General features: G+C 34.8%; 1 protein-coding gene across 1 annotated transcript; it reads right to left on the reverse strand.

The window, feature by feature from the left end:
• Positions 1–770: 770 nt before the first annotated feature.
• Positions 771–9,027, reverse strand: LOC141593006 (homeobox-leucine zipper protein PROTODERMAL FACTOR 2-like). The gene is made up of 12 exons (XM_074413928.1): positions 8,721–9,027; positions 6,738–7,039; positions 6,500–6,617; positions 5,938–6,126; positions 5,146–5,586; positions 4,384–4,485; positions 4,083–4,283; positions 3,818–3,992; positions 2,915–3,186; positions 2,377–2,472; positions 1,895–2,286; positions 771–1,140 (listed from the first exon to the last, which is right to left on the reverse strand). The coding sequence occupies exons 2-11, from the start codon at positions 6,986–6,988 to the stop codon at positions 1,918–1,920; spliced, it is 2,214 nt and encodes a 737-aa protein (XP_074270029.1). The 5' UTR covers positions 6,989–7,039; positions 8,721–9,027; the 3' UTR covers positions 771–1,140; positions 1,895–1,917.
• Between the last annotated feature and the right edge of the window lie 11,487 nt (positions 9,028–20,514).

The following is a 20,514-nucleotide window of genomic DNA, read 5'->3' on the forward strand; positions in this document are numbered from 1 at the left end:
CTTGTCTTCATGATAATTAATTAGTGATTTGACATTTTGATGTTTAAGTTTAGTACTACTTCTATTAATTTCTTTGCATCTCACATTCTCCGTATCAATCTCCTTTCGTGTTAACAAAGAGTATCCAGTACCGACAGCTGGAGCAATCTCTAAGATGACAGAGAATCAGAGATGACAGTCCTTACTGCTCACGCCAACTAATATTGGTCACATTCTTCGTATCTATACGTCTATGTAATTATGTGAACAAAGACACCGAAATTCTATAACACGTAGTAACTAGTAAAATCGTCTAATTAGGTTCAGTTCAACTTCATTCAGTTCAGTACAACTTTTCTCTTCAAAAATTAACTCTTTACCTCAGTTCAGTTTAGTTCAGTTCAAATCCATTCAGTTCAGTTCAGCTCAGCTCCATTATTAAATTCAGTTCAGTTCCGTTCTATTTCGTTTTTGTTTAATGTTACCTTTTCAGCACACCTCTCTTATTTCTTAAAGCATACCTCTCTTATTTCTTTGATCTTTGTGCCAACGAAAACATATATATATATATATGACTGGGGCGGAAAAAAATATATTTTATGTTTTCAATTTTAGATTTGTTAGCTCGGTATATATAACAGAAAATTCTACTCGACTTTCAAATACTTATAGTTCCTAGTAAAAAGCCGGAGTTTCATGCTTAGCTTGAAAGCTTAGTTAAGCTCGAACAACTCCTTATAACTCGATGAAGTTACTACCGAGCATATAAAATTATGACAATGACAATACAATAAAACAATAAAACGATGATATAATAACTTAACAAAGTCTTACATAAATTTCGAAACATAATGACACAAGAAACGAAAATACAATTGATGATACGAAAGAACTCGAAAACAAGATGTGCTGCCTGATAATAAACTAGAGATCACTAAACGACCTAAATAACTTGAAAATAACTGTCCTAATTTATCGGTTCGAAGTCAATACCCGAACCTATTTTCCATGCTAAATGGTTAATTTCTTCGCTTCAAGCCATTGCAAGGATTATAAAAGGTGCGTTCTTGACTTCCTCCGTTATACCATAAAATTTCGGAACCTGTAACGGTACATCCTTTAATTTCTGTGTTTTCAGGCCTTAGTCGCGTACCAATGTTTCTGCATCAGAACGAAAAAGTAAAGAGCAATGTAAGGATCGAATCACATAACGCGACATTAATATTGTACAAATCGGTCCATTCAATTATGCTGCAAAAATTAAAAATTACAACTACTAGAATTGATTCTTAAAATGATAAAGGTCCAAGATTTTATTTATTTCATATCACGACATTAATATAAAGTGGCCAAGATCATAAATAGTGTCGGGATAAGGTCACAAAGACGATTTTAATACTGTCGGGATTAAAACCTAGACATTTGAATACATGTTAATTAAAAAAAATTTCGATAATGATCAAGAAAATTGCAACCTAAAGTAAATAACACGGCGAGTAATTAGTTCGCAATAGCGATCAAGAATAATCTATGTTGTTACTCAGACTCGACAACAGAACAATTTTTCCTGTCCAAAGTAAAAATCAAGAATCTATGTTACTCAGACTCGGACTCGACAACACAACCGTAAGGCTAGCTAGATCAAAAATCCATGTTACTCAGACTCGACAACACAACTATTTTCCTCGTCCAAAGTAAAAATCAAGAATCTATGTTACTCAGACTCAGATTCGACAACACACCCGTAAGGCTAGCTAGATCAAGAATCCATGTTACTCAGACTCGACAACATAACTATTTTCCCTGTCCAAAGTCAAAATCAAGAATCTATGTTACTCAGACTCGGCAACACAACCGTAAGGCTAGCTAACTACTCAAAATTCGAATGGAGATAAATTAGATAAGCTGAAATTACCTTAGCTTATTCTCGACATGTCGTTAATTAAGCTCCGTCCCAACAACAGCGGTCTTAATCCTTTCGACAGTACACTTAATCAAGCTATTAACGGTAGCCACAGATCCAAGGGATAGTTTAGCAGTTGGGACCGAATCCACTAGTATTTGGAAGGCCACGGTTAGCAATGACCCTCCTGACACACCCTCCATTGTTGGACCAGATCCAGATCCAGATCCATCGGGTAATATTGCAAAACCCGATGGTAAGAGTGCCACATAGTCTGGATCACCTCCGTTTAGTACCACATTCATCGCCATTATATCTACTGGCGCGTAGATCACATATGAGCCCGTTGTATCCGTACAACTCTCTTGGAGTATTAGCATGTTGCTTTGGCTCGAGTTTGCACTCTACAAAATTTACGAGTAATTAATATTAATCGTGTTTGGTTAAGGTCAATTCAAGGTTATTGTGGCGAAGAACTAGAGTCGTTTACTTACGTTTACTCGTAGTAGTGAGACGCAATTCCCTGGATCTCTACCGTTAGCAATGTGAGCCATTTCTTGGACTAGACCGCCGTTTGATAGAATATCCCACTGTCACACCATACATCGAAAAACAGAGAAAATTAATTATCCGTCTGGAATCACCCGACTCGAAAATGTTAAAAACGGCCAAACTCCAAAATGACCATGATTAATTAACTACCCTACCTATGTATATTCAAAATGACCTGACTCAAACCGACTCTTACCCAAAACTAACTCCGTCTCACCCAAACAAATCGACTCATAATACAACAACAACATCAGAGCCTTAATCCCAACAGAGAAAATTAATTACCTGTCTGGAATCACCTGACTCTAAAATGTTAAAACGGCCAAACTCCAAAATGACCATGATTAATTGACTACCCTACCTACGTATATTCAAAATGACCTGACTCAAACCGACTCATAATACAACAACAACATCAGAGTCGTAGTCCCAAAATGATTTGGGGTCGGCTGATATTAATTTGGAAAAAAGAAATTGTACCTCGCTCCTAGAGTTCTCAGCACGGAGGAAATCAAAGACGCGTTTAGGAGGAACAGGCAACCAGAAGGAAGTAGCAGCACTAAGCACAATGCCAGGGGGACGACCGGGGTCATCCAAGCTCTTTCGAGTCATGACTCGGACATCATCACCACCGCTTCCAGATAAGGTAGTCCATGTATGAGCTGTAGAAGCTCCAACTCCTGAACAAAAGCTAGTCACCATCCTCTCCGCTAGCTTCATCATACTCTTTCTCCCTTCCGTAGTTGTAATTACTTCGATACATACAATCATCCAAACAAAAAAGCGTAAATTATTCAACTTTAATACGCAGTCTGAGACTGTCTCTATTTCAATATGACTTAATTAGAGAAAATAAATACAACAACAACATCAGAGCCTTAATCCCAAAATGATTTGGGGTCGGCTGAAGTAAATCGTACTTTAAAAATGTACAAATTAGAGAAAAAAAGCGTAAATTATTCAACTTTAATACGGAGTCTGAAACCGTCTCTATTTCTCTATGACTTAATTAGAGAAAATAAATACAACAACAACATCAGAGCCTTAATCCCAAAATGATTTGGGGTCGGCTGAAGTAAATCGTACTTTAAAAATGTACAAATTAGAGAAAAAAAGCGTAAATTATTCAACTTTAATACGGAGTCTGAAACCGTCTCTATTTCTCTATGACTTAATTAGAGAAAATAAATACAACAACATCAGAGCCTTAATCCCAAAATGATTTGGGGTCGGCTGAAGTAAATCGTACTTTAAAAATGTACAAATTAGAGAAAAAAAGCGTAAATTATTCAACTTTAATACGCAATCTGAGACCGTCTCTATTTCTGTAAGACTTAATTAGAGAAAATAAATAGATTAATGAAATGAAATTATAATTATTACCACCAGCTTCTCCAGGAGCAATGTTGCTAGCCATAACACTAGCGAGTCTTTCACATTGTCGATCCAAAGCGGAAACCCATCGTTTTGCTCCAAAGGCTAGCCCTGAGTTTACGAGTGCCCTGTATATGTTATGGACTTCCCGGTCATCCACTTCGACATGTTCTACCCATGTCACCTTCATCGTCAAAAAATTCATTCCAAAATGTAAGCTCGTAAATTAATAACAAGATGAAATAATCCGTCATTCAATTAAGTGTTATGCTACCTTAGAATAACCATTAGGTTGCTGTTGAATTAGACAACCGGATGGCCTTCTACGACCCCTTGGAACCGGACTAGGGCGTAAAACGTCTAAGCAAACATCGACGACTGCCCAAGTATCCTCCCCATGTTGTTTGCAATACCTTACAAAGTAGTTCTCACGCGTTGGGACGAGTGGTGAAGGTACTTGAAACTCCGCTACCATCTATTATATTTTTATATGAAACTCAGTACCATCGGATGACATAGGAAACCAAATGTAATATAAAGAAATCGAAATTTTGTCTTTGAAGCGAAGTTATTACCACTTGTAAAGCACCGTTGTAATTTCCGGCCACTCCGGTTGATAAGACTTCTAGTGTCATAGCTCTTGATACTATCCCAGAGAACACACTTGACCATTGGTTCTAATTATGCAAAAATTATTGTCAACATAAAACAACAAGAAGTCAACAACAACACCAACAAGAACAACAACATGAACAACATCAGAGCCTTAATCCCAAAATGATTTGGGATCGGCTTACATAATCATCCTTTAGAAATGTGAAAAAATAGAAAAGAAAAATTGAAAAAAATAGGGAATGAAACATAATACAAAAGCAGGTAAACTTAACACTCCCTCCTAGTCTGAGTGTTGGTTCCCCTTTCCATTTTCATGCTAGTTGGGTGTTGGTTCCGCTTTCCTTTTCTGGTAAGTTTTGTGTGGTCCAAATTCAATTCCATGTGGGGTAGGGTGTTTTTTGTGGTCCAAATTCATTTCCTTAATTTTAGTGCCAAAAAAAAGGGAACCAACACTCGGACTAGGAGGGAGTAGGTTTTAAGATCGAAGTCCGGATTTCTTTTATTAAAAAATTAGAATTTAAATCGATAATAAAGATTAAAATGAGTTTGAGAACCGAAAGTAAACCAAATATTAATATGAAAGAAAGTTGTTGGTAAAAAGTTGTAATAAATCCAAAAAAAACAAATAAATTTTAAAAATTAAATAAAAATATTAAAAATAAAAGCGAAAAAAAATCGAGTTTTTACAATTTATATTAACATAAAAGCGAAAAAAATCATACCACATCCATGAGTATCTCAACCAAGTTCATAGGATTCATAATCACAACCACGGATTCTCTAGAAGCTTCTGAGATCAACCCGAGAGGCATAGGTCCGATTCCACGAGGGAAAGTCCGAAAATACTCCTCTTTGTTAAGAATCTCAGCCGGGTTATGTGGGTCATGGACCCATAATGGGTCTCCTGCTTGAGCCATCCTAATAAGCTCCTCCATAGCTGCCACCGCGAGCTCAACAATCACGGGCTTGTCCGCCTCAGTGGGCAGAGCAATGGACCGTAGAAGATCCCCTTGTGGACCGTACATGTTGTCTACTACACCGGCTTGTGGCCCAAACCCGCCCATTTCGAGGGGTGACCTTGTTGATAAGGCTTGTGGGAGGTTAGGGTATGTTGTTAATGGCTTTCCGACGTACTTTGCTGCAATTCCTGATATCCTATCAATCTGTAGATTGTCATAAAATGGTGGTTATAAGATTAAATGTTCACGGCAATTGAAAAATAGTACTCGTAAGTGAGTCAAGGGTAAGACAAGGATCCGAACTTTGCAATTTTTTCCTGTTAAAGACTTAAAACGTTTAAATTTTACAGTTGAGGACTTAAACGTTTAAATTTAACAATTGCAAAGTTCGGGTCCTTAACTGTAAAATTTAAACTTTTAACTATGTTACTTAGACACTTCATATTGACTATGTATCGGTTTTTGATAGGATACTCCTCCTAGATTAAAAACATTAGGATATTTAATAAAACAGCCGAGTCTGAGTAACATAGGTAATATGTAATGTAAGTGTACCTCTTCTCTAAGACGGGCATTCTCAATCCTTAGTTGTTGTTCATCGAAGGACATCTCTCCAATGGCAGCCGGGCCACCACAACTAGGGCAGGACGCGTTACTCAGCGCTTCTTTGAACCTGATGTTGTCCCCTCTAAGCTTGTCGTTCTCAGACCGAAGTTGTTGGTTCTCAGTACGCTCTTGATGTGCCTACCATGGAATGAAGAAATTGTCAAAGGAAGAAATGTAGTTAGAAACAATAAAACTAAATCAGACCCGTTTACATGATTTAACACATTATGAATTTATGATATAGTATTAATTAAATTAAATTATCATCATGATAAATAGCGAAATAATTTATATCATGTCTTGTATAAGTCATGTTAGTTAATCGGTCTAAATATCGATTGCTAGTATTAGATTGAACAAATTAAAAGAACACTTATATTAAATAGCATGTCATGAACCATTATAGCGCTTTAACGCGCTTAATGTCACGATTTATCACAGATTATACAATTCAAGTTGGTCTAGTATCGACTGTACTAATCTTGTATCAGACCGTCTTAACGAATAATACCTTCATTTGAGTACGTTTGTTTTGAAACCAAAACTTGACTTGCAAAGGTGCCAAAGATAGCCTACGACTCAACTCCTTCCTTTGCTTATCATCTGGATGAGGACAGTCCTTGAAAAAACTTGTACACAAATAAAATTAAATAATATTAGTTAAATCGACTAAATTAAACGAAAATAAATTATTAAAGTAGTTAATTAATTAATAAACTAAATTAATAAGCTTATGAAATAATTAGTACTTTTCCATTTCTTGAATTTGGTGTTGAGTATGACGATGGTATTTTTTCTTCTTCTTTGTTGGCCTTTGATTTGGATCTTGATCATCACCTGAAAGTCCCTCCATATTCTCGGTAGCGGACCGACTACTTTCGAATTCATCATCCTTCATCATGTTTCCTAAATCCATGTCCTTATGACCAACCATGTCTAGCAATGAGTGGTGACTCTCAAACATATTTGGTTGATACATTTTCCTTTTGTTGTTGCTCATGTAACACAATTACACTATAACCTTTTTCTCGATATTGATCAGAAGTATCTCCTACCAGTAGACAATAAAATCGATAATTAGACCTTAGTCTCAAAATGATTTAGATTAATGTCGCCGGAGTTGGGTATCATTGATCTTACAACATTTGTGACAACAAAAAGGAATTTAATTTTTAAGTTGTAATTCAATCAAGATGAAACTTAGGTTTTGGAATAATGATCTCATATGGACAACAAAATATGGCACAAATAATCCCATTTATAGTAAGAAATGATTTAAGAAGCTAAAATCATGTATTATAAACCAGACCATCTAAATTTTGGTATGAATATTTACCAAAAAAAAAATTAATTAAAACCCAAAAACTAAAAAAATTAATTAAAACCCATAAATTAAATTAACTCATATAAAGACATCATGGATAATTACAAATAAACATAAATAAATAAATGAATTTATAAGTAAATTTTACCTGAAAAATTATATAAAAACATCCAAATTCTTCATCACTAATTCCATTAAACGATCTACCCAAATAATTAAGGTGGTAGCTAGAGAATTAATTATTTATTTTTGAGAGCATAAATAGTTGAATAATAGTACAAATAAAAACCCTAATTTTTTTCTTTCATATGTTATCTTGTGTGACTACTAGATTGACTCATGTGATAGATATTATCTGCTTTTGTAAGACTTCTTTTCTACACACTCTCTTTCTACTTTGACTATTGTCCTAGATAAGGGAATGTTTTTATCTTAAGTATATAGTCTAATTACATTGGCATTCTCAATAAAATAATTAATACGGAGTACATTGTTTATTATATATTCGCTCTGTCTTAGTCATTTGTAACTTTGTTAATTTAAAACCGATAGAAAAATCAAATATACAGATGAATGGAACAAAGGAAGTATGTCAGTTTCATATTTCAACATATCATTTTTAATCATGGATACCTCTAAAATTGTATGATTAAAATCATAAAACAATACATTTATGAAAATAATTTAACTATGCAAAATTAATGATATAATCTTTATGTTTTTTATGAGTACTTTTTTGTTGAAAAAATTTAATTAACTATAAAAAAATTAAATAATTAGATACACTCTCAATATTTTATGTTTTTTTTAGTGCATTTTTTTTTAATTTAATAAAGTGGAATATAATAATATATATAGTACATAAAAAGAAATAAATATTTGGCAGAAAATAAGAGTTGACAGTGTGAAAAGAGCCCTTTGACATACCATAATTTCAAAGCCTACTTTTTTATTTAATGTTATATTTTCTAGGACACAGATTATAACGCCAAAATCACGCCATTTTCAACTCCTATTTCTCGCTCTTTAGAAAAATAAACGTAACGGACGAAATAGTTATTACTATATATAATAAGTTTGTAACGTTTAAGTAAGAGCAAATGTATTAAAAAATTTACAAAAATGGTAAAATGGATTATAAGGAAATAAATAAGAAGAAAATGGGAACGAAATTCAACCTACTAAGTGTTAACTAAAAAAACAATTACTCAAAATTTAATAAACACAAGAAAATGATTTAATGCAATAAGGAAAAATAACATATATAAAGAATTATACCCCTCCGACTTAACAGATTGTTTACATTCGATCAAAATACTCAAGTTATAACTCACAAGAAAATAAAAGTGTAAACAATTTGTTGAGTCGGACGGAATATATGAACTATATAGAAAGGAAAATGACTTACAAGATAACGAGAAAGTGTTTGCAAAAGGTGGATCTAGATTCTTAGAGATGATTTTTGTAAGAGAATTAACAATAATTATATGAGACTTTTTGTTATTTTAATTCTTGCTTGTTTTTTAAGAGGAAAAAGAAAGATGGAAGGTAGAAGAAGATGATGAAGATGATGAAGGGAGGAGATGAAGAAGAGGAGTAAATGCAAAGAGCATATGGTTAGGAAGAGAGGATAGAAGAAGAAAAAAGGCTTGCAATTTGCATTTAATGGTGGTGGTGGGAGGGTATGTGTTATGGGATTTTAGTTTTTGTTGCTCTATTCTATTAGTCATGGGGTGCTTATATATCAATTTGAGATGGATAGATTGAGAAACATATTTTTATTTTCTCCACTTTTCTTATTTCTTTCTTTCTAGGATTTTTTTATGTATTTTTTTCAATTTTTATATATTTTTTGCATCAAAAGTTTGGTTGTAGGGTTGTATTTTGGGTGTTCGGAGGCACAAGGTCAGTACAATATAAAAACGACGGGGATTTGAATACGCAACCTATCATTCACGATACCTTAATCGATCAGATTAAGAGATGTCTCTAAGGAGGTGTTTGGTTGGAAGATTTGGAATGAAATGGATTCTAATTATTCTAGTGTTTGGTTAGGGTATTTTGGAATGAAGTTAGAACCTGACCCCTCCCCTCATAGCATCTCATTCCATTCCAGTCCATCCCGACCTATTGAACCAAACGCCCCTAATAAGTTTCATTAGTATAAGTGAAATAATGAAGGTGATACTCATTACTTGGGTTCGAACCTTGTCAATCATTGTTATTATTAGAATCCTGATTCAAGCCTACGATTTCATGATGTTACGATCCAACAGAGGTTGACTGATATTGATCCTACATTCACGGTTAGTGTAGAAACTTACGATCCTAATCATTTGACCATTCCGTCTAGAGGTAGCTATGATCATAATACGATCCTACGATCTGGTTCTATCGTATATATACTTGTATTTAATAGCATTATAAAGCCCAAATTTCGTGTAAGTTGTTCAAACTTGTTCATATAATGATATTAAGGATGGTTAGTTATCAATATTTTATGGATAAATATTAATAAATAAGTAATTATTTGATCGTCAAATATATGCTTTTACCTAATAAAAGAACTATATTTAGTAAGTTTTTAGGATTTTACGATCCTGCGATATAGTTTTGCCAATTCAATCTATCGTCCTCACTTCATCAATTCAAAGTAGAATCTCGTTCTTAATCATATTTTTATCAGCTGGCCTAACTAGTAAACATGAGCTGGTGATACTCACAACTCTCTAAATTTTAGAAAAAATTACGTCGATCTGTGTGTAAAAATGTTTCATATCTTTCCTTTTCTACTTATTTTTGAGGTTCATTTGCTGACGTATCTTTATTTTGTTCTATACTCGTCATTTCTACTTTTTGACTTAAAATTATAGATTTAGTTGAATTTTGAAATATAACTCTTACATCAATGCGTTTTACAAAAATATTACTTTCAATAAAATTATATAACTATAGTATTTTATTTTACATTTTCAGAGATACAAAAGGTCATTGTAAATATGGTCGTGGACTATAAATTAAAAGAACATATATATAATTATAAATGGCGCGAGTGTCATTTGAGTACCCTTTCCCTTACATAATGGCACATGGGTATTTTACATTTTCGGCGATCTACAATACAGTAGTTTGACATATGTCAGTTAGTATAGCTGATAGAGTCATAATGGGTGGTATTCGTGACTTGGGTTCAAATCTCATCAATAACAAATTCGCTTTTATGGCTCCCTCTAAACAAAAGAAAAACAATGCAATAGTGTTTTTATTAAGATATTTGACATTTATACATTTTTTTTCCTGTAGAAATCTTGAGTTTTACATAAGAATTGTAAATATAATATTATATCGTAATCATCATTATAGTTGTTACTATTTATAGTCAATGGTAAAACTGTTTGACTCCTAAAGCAATTTATATATAATGTGGCAGATTTTTGGAGTATATACTTAAATCATTTGGCAGCATGTTTTTCAGTTAATGAGTAGATTTTATCTCTATTGTGAATATTGTATGAACATGTTTTTATTAGAAATCAGCTCATCATATAATAAGACTTCTTATTGCCTTTGGGATACTTTAGGGTTGAATTGGGTCACTCACTTACTCACTTGTCTCAGAGTGTAGAAGCGTAAAACATGCTACATAGTACATACATTGGTTGAAACGTTTATGGGATTGACTTTTGAGATTTGACTGCATCCCCAACCCTCTCTTTTAATGCCCTATTCCCACCTTTTTCTATCCGTAAGACGGTTTTATATTAATATAGTAAATCACCTATAAAAGCTCAAAATTTTCCCTTTGTTCTAGACTTTCGGTGATTTGTTTACCCATTCTGTTTATAGATGTCGCAGTCATTTGTTTATCTTTCTATATTGAAAATATTTTCTAAGGGCATATACCTCATTGTCCATTTGTCATTCAATAACAACACATCCAAATGATTCCTCTCTTCTTCTTAATCTTTGTGCCAAATCCAAAGATAAACAAATGACGGAACGAATGGAGTAATTATTAGTGAGATTAGTTTTTTGTAGTCTCATTAAATTTTATCCTTTTAATCTGCAGTGTTGTTTCGACATGGAATTAAATTACCTGGAAGGTAATCTTTTGAGAGACACTCTTATAATAGGTTTATTGAAAAATCATTTCACAATTTAAAGTAAAATTGATACTAAAAGTAGCATAACGAGCACAAAACATATAAATTGTTTTACTTATAAAATGGCATGGTCATTTAACCATAAAATCGTTACACTAATTATGAAAATATGTACTTATTGAAGAGTCACTTTGGGTCACATTATTAATTAGGTTCATCTTACCATTAGACATATTGCACTAAATTTTGTGTACATGATATTCACTTCACTTTTAATCTAATAATAAAATAAAGTATTTAGAGAATAAACTTAAGAAGATTTTTAAATGACGTGGAAACACAACATAGATTGAGAGTATACATATTATAACTTATTGATCTTTATAAAAACAAGAAAAGAGATCGACTTCTACTATTATCGCTTTCTTGACATTTATAGAGTGATTCCGAACCTTTTTTAGTTCCACAATCGACCTTTATCGGATTTTATGATAGAGTTGACAATTACATATTTACATTAACTGGATAACTATATCAATTTTCCAAAAAAAATCTGCTCTCATCTAAGTTCAAATCCTAACACTTTTAAAGGAGTGAATTATTACAGATATCAACAAATTAATTGGTAAAGTGATAGTTGATTAGTTGTGATACTCATGACCCGGGTTTAAATATCGTCAACGTTAAAATCGCCATATAACTCCTTTGACTCACAAATAAAGGAGTAAATTATTAAATAGGAGTAAATAAATTCTTGTCATTGTACTATTGACTTTTGATTGAAAATTATAACCAGAAAAAAAATTAAAGAATTGAGTACTTTAATAACAAAGTTGAATGGTCCCTATCTAATCATTTATTATGAACTTGTTAGTGATTAGAGATTAAGTAACTACACTATAAGCTTAGTAACATTTCATTGGTGTCAAAACGACAAATGATATATGAGATTCATGGTATGGTTTTTTAAATGGAAAGAAAGTTAGGTGAAATTAGTTAATGGTGTGTTGCCCCTTGATCAACAGTAAAAGTGCAGAATTAATTAATATGCATGTGCCAAAAAAAAATACGGAGTACGTACTAAAGAATAGTACTCGACTACTCGTTGCGTCTAATTATTTATTTACTTTTGATTAAAATATATGGAGTATCTCATAAAGAATAAAAAAGATAAAATATATAATTAAGATAGAGGGAGTACATGTATCATAGTACAACGTATTTTATGTGTCTTAATCCAAAATAAATATCAACACAGTTTATTAATTACTAATTTCACCGATCATATTCGATATAGTCATAAAAAATGTTATAGTTATATCAAACATTAAACTTTATTCGGTATAACATTTTTCACACAAATTTTTATATATATAGTTGACGGTGTACATCTCCAATGTTCATTAGACAAGAAATTAAGAAATTATGTGAGGGAATATAATTTACAAATTAATTATTTAAATTAAATATATTAAAAACGAGTCCACAATTCAATTTATCGTGATAAAATTTTATAAAAATTTCTTTGTTTATATAAGTTTAAAACTAAAATGTGAGATATTAGGACACACATTAGAAAAACGCGGAAGTTTTCATAAAATAATTTTACATAGTTGAGCATCACATTACTAGAACGCCACCTCGTACGGTCCGAAAATGTTAGCCAGTAATATTAAAAATTGGTCGATACATTAGTTTATCGACCATATTTTGCATATTACCGTCTGCAGAAAATGGTCGGTAAAATAAATTACCGACCGATCACAACTCAAAATAGTTAGCAAATGAAAGGGGCACGCATAGAGTTTGGGAGATTGACATCATCATTAAAATGAATACAAATACAATGAGACAACGCATTAATGGTAATTTAATTAAGATAATTAACAACAAAATCAAGTCATTATTATATAGATTTATAGTGTTCCCGATCGATCGTTCTCTCTGGATTTTGCATACTGTGTAATTAAAGCAGAAAATAAGGCTGCCGTATGATTTAATTATGCAATGACAAAATTATTTATATGCATTAATTTATGATCTTATTTAAAGATCATGGCAATATGGCATAATCATTTGTATTTTGTACAGTATTTTCTACTGTTTCATTACCCTCATTATTGAGCATTTGAGCTCTTTGACAATTTATTGAAAAATAATGGTCTGACAAAATCAGGATTCAGTATTTTGTATAAATTCTTACATTTAAGTGAAATTTTAAAATATGAAAATATACTAATTAAAGTATTCATTTCATTTCCTGTAATATTTCTCGCATATATTAAACATATTATAAAAATGAAATGAATGCAGAAAGTACTTAATAGATACTAATTAACAGTCACCTTCAAACAATTCGACGCTATAATCCCTTAGTTAAAAAAGATCTTAAATACAAAAGTTAGAATAAAATTGTTGCATAATGTATGAGTTATGACGGTCCTTTTACTTGGTTAAACCTCATTTAATCAATAAGGCTCTATTTTTTTAGGTTGAATGTTGCTGAATTGAACTTAAATGAGTTGAAGTGTGCTGAAATAAACTGTTATGAGCTGAACTTAATAGAGGTGAAGTGAACTGAGATGAACTGAAGTAAGTGAGTTGAATTGGAGTTGAATTAAGCTGAACTGAGTTCAATAAGAGTTAAAATTAAGCTTAAAAAAACAGTACCTATCTGTTTTATTGAAAAGGACTTAGTCTAGTGGTTAAGATATAGGTATAGTGAATTATATGTTGGAAGTTCGAATCCTCTTACTCCTGTAATTGTAATGCCCTTGCGGCTCATATAACACCAAAAAATATAAGTGTTCTTATCAGTTATGCATAGGAGATCGTCTTACACTACGAAACAATCTATTACAATCATTATTCTTGACTCAAATATCGATAAGTAATAAACAAAAGCGTGACTAAGACATTAAACATTTTGTAAGTAGTTGGTGATGATAAGTGACAATTAAAACTATTGTGAGAGTACGTACATTGATAAATGATACTCTTAAAACACAACATAAATATTAATGGACAGTACAGAGTAAAATATAACGAAACATTCACTACACATAATGTGAATTATTCGTACAAATTTAATGGTGGGGAAATAATTAATGTAGTAAAAAAAGTACAATTATCAGAGTTTAATTAGTAGTATTCAATTTTATGAACTACCATAGTTTGTACATACTTATTTCTGAATTACGGAGTATAAAGTGATTAGGATTACACAAATTCTTTAAGGTTACGTACTCATGCAAATGAATTAATTTCTGCTTTTTGTTTTCTTTTGCTATAGCCTATATTCTTCTTGTTTTTGTTTGGGCAGCTAGTCTACAAACTCTGAAATATCATGGAGAACTTGAGAAATAAAATACAAGGAAAACGAAGTATAAAGTAACTTTTTCATTCTTTAAGGTGATATTTATTGTCAAAATTTCCCTTTAAAGAAAAATAATATATGCTCTTAGGACATACTCCGTAGTAGAAAAATTGGTGAAATTAAATCTATTATTCATAATTTCACTAGAAATTGGTCTCAACTAGCTCTCTCAAAACTTGATCTGGCCTATTTTTCAAAGCCAAATTAAACTCCCAAGTCTTGACGTGTGACTCGAGTCCGAAATAACCTGTTATTTTAGAGTTGACATTCGGCCGGCCTGTTGGATCAAAGGTAAATCTAAGTCTGATTAAAATATCAGTATTTATTTATATAATAAATTTGAAAAAAAAAAATTTATTTTAAATTTTAAAATTATTTTATACTTTGCAATAAAAAAATTATCAAAATAATTTATGTTTATAATTGTTTTAATATTAGAACGATAAGTAATGAATATAGTTATATTATTAATATTAAATGTGATTTAATTTTAAAAAATATGTTTATGGACTTTTAAACTGTAAATGTAAGACGTTAGAAACTTTTTCTGACCCTACTTTGTCTATAACCCGACCTGCATTCGAATTAACCTACCCGACCTGCTTAACAGATCTAGTCTTCACTATCACATCTCAATCAACCACCTATGGAATGTCAATGAAGGTAGTAACCCAACATGTTACAGCCCAATATGTCCTTGGTCACATTTTACCTCTCAGTAATTCACTGCTTAGCCCAATATTTTTCTTTGGACAAAGAGAGAGCCCAAAATATCTTTAAAGCCACACATTACATTATAAACTAGCCCAATTTAACTACAATTGGTCTCCCTTGTGACGGGTTACCATTTTTGGCGGATATTTTGTGAGATAAAATGGGTTAGTGGAGAAAGGGGACCACATGAATAGTGTTGCAGAGAGAGAAAAAGTGGGTACTTTGTGAGGTAAAATGGTATCCGTCACTCAAGAGTGACGGATATGTGCCGTCACAAACAAGAATTTGTGATTTAACTAACCTACATAAAATTTCATATGAACTAATCTTGGGATAAAATAATGAGTATATAATTCCACCAGCAACTCTCCTATAAGACCGTCCTATAGCATAGGACTGACTTAATAAGAGAATAGTCCATACTTAATAGTTAATTATATTTGCATTTTAATTTTATTTTGATAACTCAATATCTTAGGATGAACCCGGACATATTTAAATATGCAAGTTACCAAAATATAATATTAGGTTATTAAAATAAAATATTTATACAAATATATTAATTATTTTAGTTGGGCCTTTTATAAATGGACTAGTCTTATTCATAAAATGGTCATATAGAATAATGTGTGTAATTCCACATATGTTACTTGGTCACATTTCGTATGAGACTAGAGAAGGCAATGGGCCGTGTCGTGCAGCATGAGTCCCAGCCCATGGTGCCTATCCACAATTTTGGCCCGATCCAGGCAAGGTCAATCGTGCTTTCGGACCGTGATGTGTCGGTCCGGTTTTGCCACCCCCAACCGTGGCCCGCCTCTTGGTCTGGGCAAAGTCGTGTCGGACTCGTGATGTCCTTTTGTGTTTCGAGTATTTTTAATAGTTTTAAATTATTTACCCCTAAAACCGTTGTGTCTGTCGTGCTTGGCCTGTTCGATTTCAGGAATCAACCTGTTCGATTTCAGCCTCAAATAACGAGCTTTAACACATTTTTCACGATAATCCGAGTTTCGGCGAATGCTGGTTTGTGGCACACCGGCACCCCCAAATGTCTTCCGTTGGTGCTCAAATTTTGCGTGGCCGCTTTATCTGACCCGAGGAACTTTCTATATGATTTTCAGAGAATTTTGTTCAGGGACCAGGAATCCCGAAAAACCGTGTATTATACACTTCAATTTCAGTAGTTCGAAAGGTAAACAGGACCTGTTTCTTTTTCTCCCTTTTTTTCAATAAAGCATCCGAGCTCATTTTAGGAATCAACCTGTTCGATTTCAGCCTCAAATAACAAGCTTTAACACATTTTTCACGATAATCCGAATTTCGGCGAATGCTGGTTTGTGGCACACCGGCACCTCCAAATGTCTTCCGTTGGTGCTTAAACTTTGCGTGGCCGCTTTATCTGACCCGAGGAACTTTCTATGTGAATTCCGGAGAATTTTGTTCCGGGACCCCGGAATCCCGAAAAACCGTGTATTATACACTTCAAGTTCAGCCGTTCGTAAGGTCGTACCGGACCCTGTTTCTTTTTCTTCCTGTTTTTCAATCACGCGTCCGAAATCATTTCAGGAATCAACCTGTTCGATTTCAGGAATCAACTTGTTCGATTTCAGCCTCAAATAACGAGCTTTAACACATTTTTCACGACGAATGCTGGTTTGTGGCACACCGGCACCCCCAAATGTTTTCCGTTGGTGCTCAAATTTTGCGTGGCCGATTTATCTGACCCTGAGAACTTTCTATGTGATTTCCGGAGAATTTTGTTCCGGGACCCCGAAATCCCGAAAAACCGTGTATTATACACTTCAATTTCAGCCGTTCGGAAGGTAAATCGAACCCTGTTTCTTTTTCTCCCTGTTTTTCAATCATGCGACCGAGCTCATTTCAGGAATCAACCTGTTCGATTTCAGCCACAAATAACGAGCTTTAACACATTTTTCACGATAATCCGAGTTTCGACGAATGCTGGTTTGTGGCACACCGGAACCCCCAAATGTCTTCCGTTGGTGCTCAAACTTTGCGTGGCCGCTTTATCTGGCCCGAGGAACTTTCTATGTGATTTCCGGAGAATTTTGTTCCGGGACCCCGGAACCCCGAAAAACCGTGTATTATACACTTCAATTTCCACCGTTCGGAAGGTCGTACCGGACCCTGTTTCTTTTTTCTCCCTGTTTTTCAATTACGCGTCCGAGCTCATTTTAGGAATCAACCTGTTCGATTTCAGGAATAAACCTGATCGATTTCAGCCTCAAATAACGAGCTTTAACACATTTTTCACGATAATCCGAGTTTGGCGAATCTTTGGTTTTGGCACACCGGCACCCCCAAATGTCTTCCGTTGGTGCTCAAACTTTGCGTGGCCGCTTTATCTGACCCGAGGAACTTTCTATGTGATTTTCAGAGAATTTTGTTCCGGGACCCCGGAATCCCGAAAAACCGTGTATTATATACTTCAATTTCAGCCGTTCGGAAGGTCGTACCGGACCCTGTTTCTTTTTCTCCCTTTTTTTCAATCAAGCATCCGAGCTCATTTTAGGAATCAACCTGTTCGATTTCAGCCTCAAATAACAAGCTTTAACACATTTTTCACGATAATCCGAATTTCGGCGAATCTTTGGTTCAGGCACACCAAGCACCTCCAAATGTCTTCCGTTGGTGCTTAAACTTTGCGTGACCGCTTTATCTGACCCGAGGAACTTTCTATGTGATTTCCGGAGAATTTTGTTCCGGGACCCCGGAATCCCGAAAAACCGTGTATTATATACTTCAAGTTCAGCCGTTCGTAAGGACGTACCGGACCCTGTTTTTTTTCTCCCTGTTTTTCAATCATGCGTCCGAAATCATTTCTGGAATCAACATGTTCGATTTCAGGAGTCAACCTGTTCGATTTCAGCATCAAATAACGAGCTTTAACACATTTTTCACGACGAATGCTGGTTTGTGGCACACCGGCACCCCCAAATGTTTTCCGTTGGTGCTCAAACTTTGCGTGGCCGATTTATCTGACCCGGAGAACTTTCTATGTGATTTCCGGAGAATTTTGTTCCGGGACCCCGAAATCCCGAAAAACCGTGTATTATACACTTCAATATCAGCCGTTTGGAAGGTCGTACCGAACCCTGTTTCTTTTTCTCCCTGTTTTTCAATCATGCGACCGAGCTCATTTCAGGAATCAACCTGTTCGATTTCAGCCACAAATAACGAGCTTTAACACATTTTTCATGATAATCCGAGTTTCGACGAATGCTGGTTTGTGGCACACCGGAACCCCCAAATGTCTTCCGTTGGTGCTCAAACTTTGCGTGGCCGCTTTATCTGACCCGAGGAACTTTCTATGTGATTTCCGGAGAATTTTGTTCCGGGACCTCGGAACCCCGAAAAACCGTGTATTATACACTTCAATTTCCACCGTTCGGAAGGTCGTACCGGACCCTGTTTCTTTTTTCTCCCTGTTTTTCAATCACGCGTCCGAGCTCATTTTAGGAATCAACCTGTTCGATTTCAGGAATAAACCTTTTCGATTTCAGCCTCAAATAACGAGCTTTAACACATTTTTCACGATAATCCGAGTTTCGGCGAATGCTGGTTTGTGGCACACCGGCACCCCCAAATGTCTTCCGTTGGTGCTCAAAATTTGCGTGGCCGCTTTATCTGAACCGAAGAACTTTCTATGTGATTTCCGGCGAATTTTGTTCCGGGACCCGGAATCCCGAAAAACCGTGTATTATATACTTCAATTTCAGCCGTTCGGAAGGTCGTACCGGACCCTGTTTCGTTTTCTCCCTGTTTTTCAATCACGCGTCCGAGCTCATTTCAGGAATCAACCTGTTCGATTTCAGGAATCAACCTGTTCGATTTCAGGAATCAGCCTCTTCGATTTCAGCCTCAAATAAGGAGCTTTAACACATTTTTCACGATAATCCGAGTTTCGGCGAATGCTGGTTGGTGGCACACCGGCACCCCCAAATATCTTCCGTTGGTGCTCAAACTTTGCGTGGCCGCTTTATCTAACCCGAGAACTTTCTGTGTGATTTCAGGAGAATTTTGTTCCGGGACCCCGGAATCCCGAAAAACCATGTATTATACACTTCAATTTCAGCCGTTCGGAAGGTCATACCGGACCCTGTTTCTTTTTCTCCCTGTTTTTCAATCACGCGTCCGAGCTCATTTCACGAATCAACATGTTCGATTTCAGGATTCAACCTGTTCGATTTCAGCCTCAAATAACGAGCTGTAACACATATTTCACGATAATCCGAATTTCGGCGAATGCTGGTTTGTGGCACACCGGCACCCCCAAATGTCTTCCGTTGGTGCTCAAACTTTGCGTGGCCGCTTTATCTGACCCGAGGAACTTTCTATGTGATTTCCGGAGAATTTTTTTTCCGGGACCTCGGAATCCCGAAAAACCGTGTATTATACACTTCAATTTCAGCCGTTCGGAAGGTCGTACCGGACCCTGTTTCTTTTTCTCCTTGTTTTTCAATCACGCGTCCGATATCATTTCAGGAATCAACCTGTTCGATTTCAGGAATCAATCTGTTCGATTTCAACCTCAAATAACGAGCTTTAACACATTTTTCACGACGAATGCTAGTTTGTGGCACACCGGCACCCCCAAATGTCTTCCGTTGGTGCTCAAACTTTGCCTGTCCGCTTTATCTGACCCGAAAAACTTTCTATGTGATTTCCGGAGAATTTTGTTCCTGGACCCCGGACTCCCGAAAAACCGTGTATTAGACACTTCAATTTCAGCCGTTCGGAAGCTCGTGCCGAACCCTATTTCTTTTTCTCCCTGTTTTTCAATCACGCGTCCGAGCTCATTTCAGGAATCAACCTGTTCGATTTCAGGAATAAACCTGTTTGATTTCAGCCTCAAATAACGAGCTTTAACACATTTTTCACGATAATCCGAGTTTCGGCGAATGCTGGTTTGTGGCACACCGGCACCCCCAAATGTCTTCCGTTGGTGCTCAAAATTTGCTTGGCCGCTTTATCTGAACCGAAGAACT

The sequence above is a fragment of the Silene latifolia genome, chromosome 7, assembly GCF_048544455.1.
Source record: "Silene latifolia isolate original U9 population chromosome 7, ASM4854445v1, whole genome shotgun sequence".
Classification (NCBI taxonomy): Eukaryota; Viridiplantae; Streptophyta; class Magnoliopsida; order Caryophyllales; family Caryophyllaceae; genus Silene; species Silene latifolia.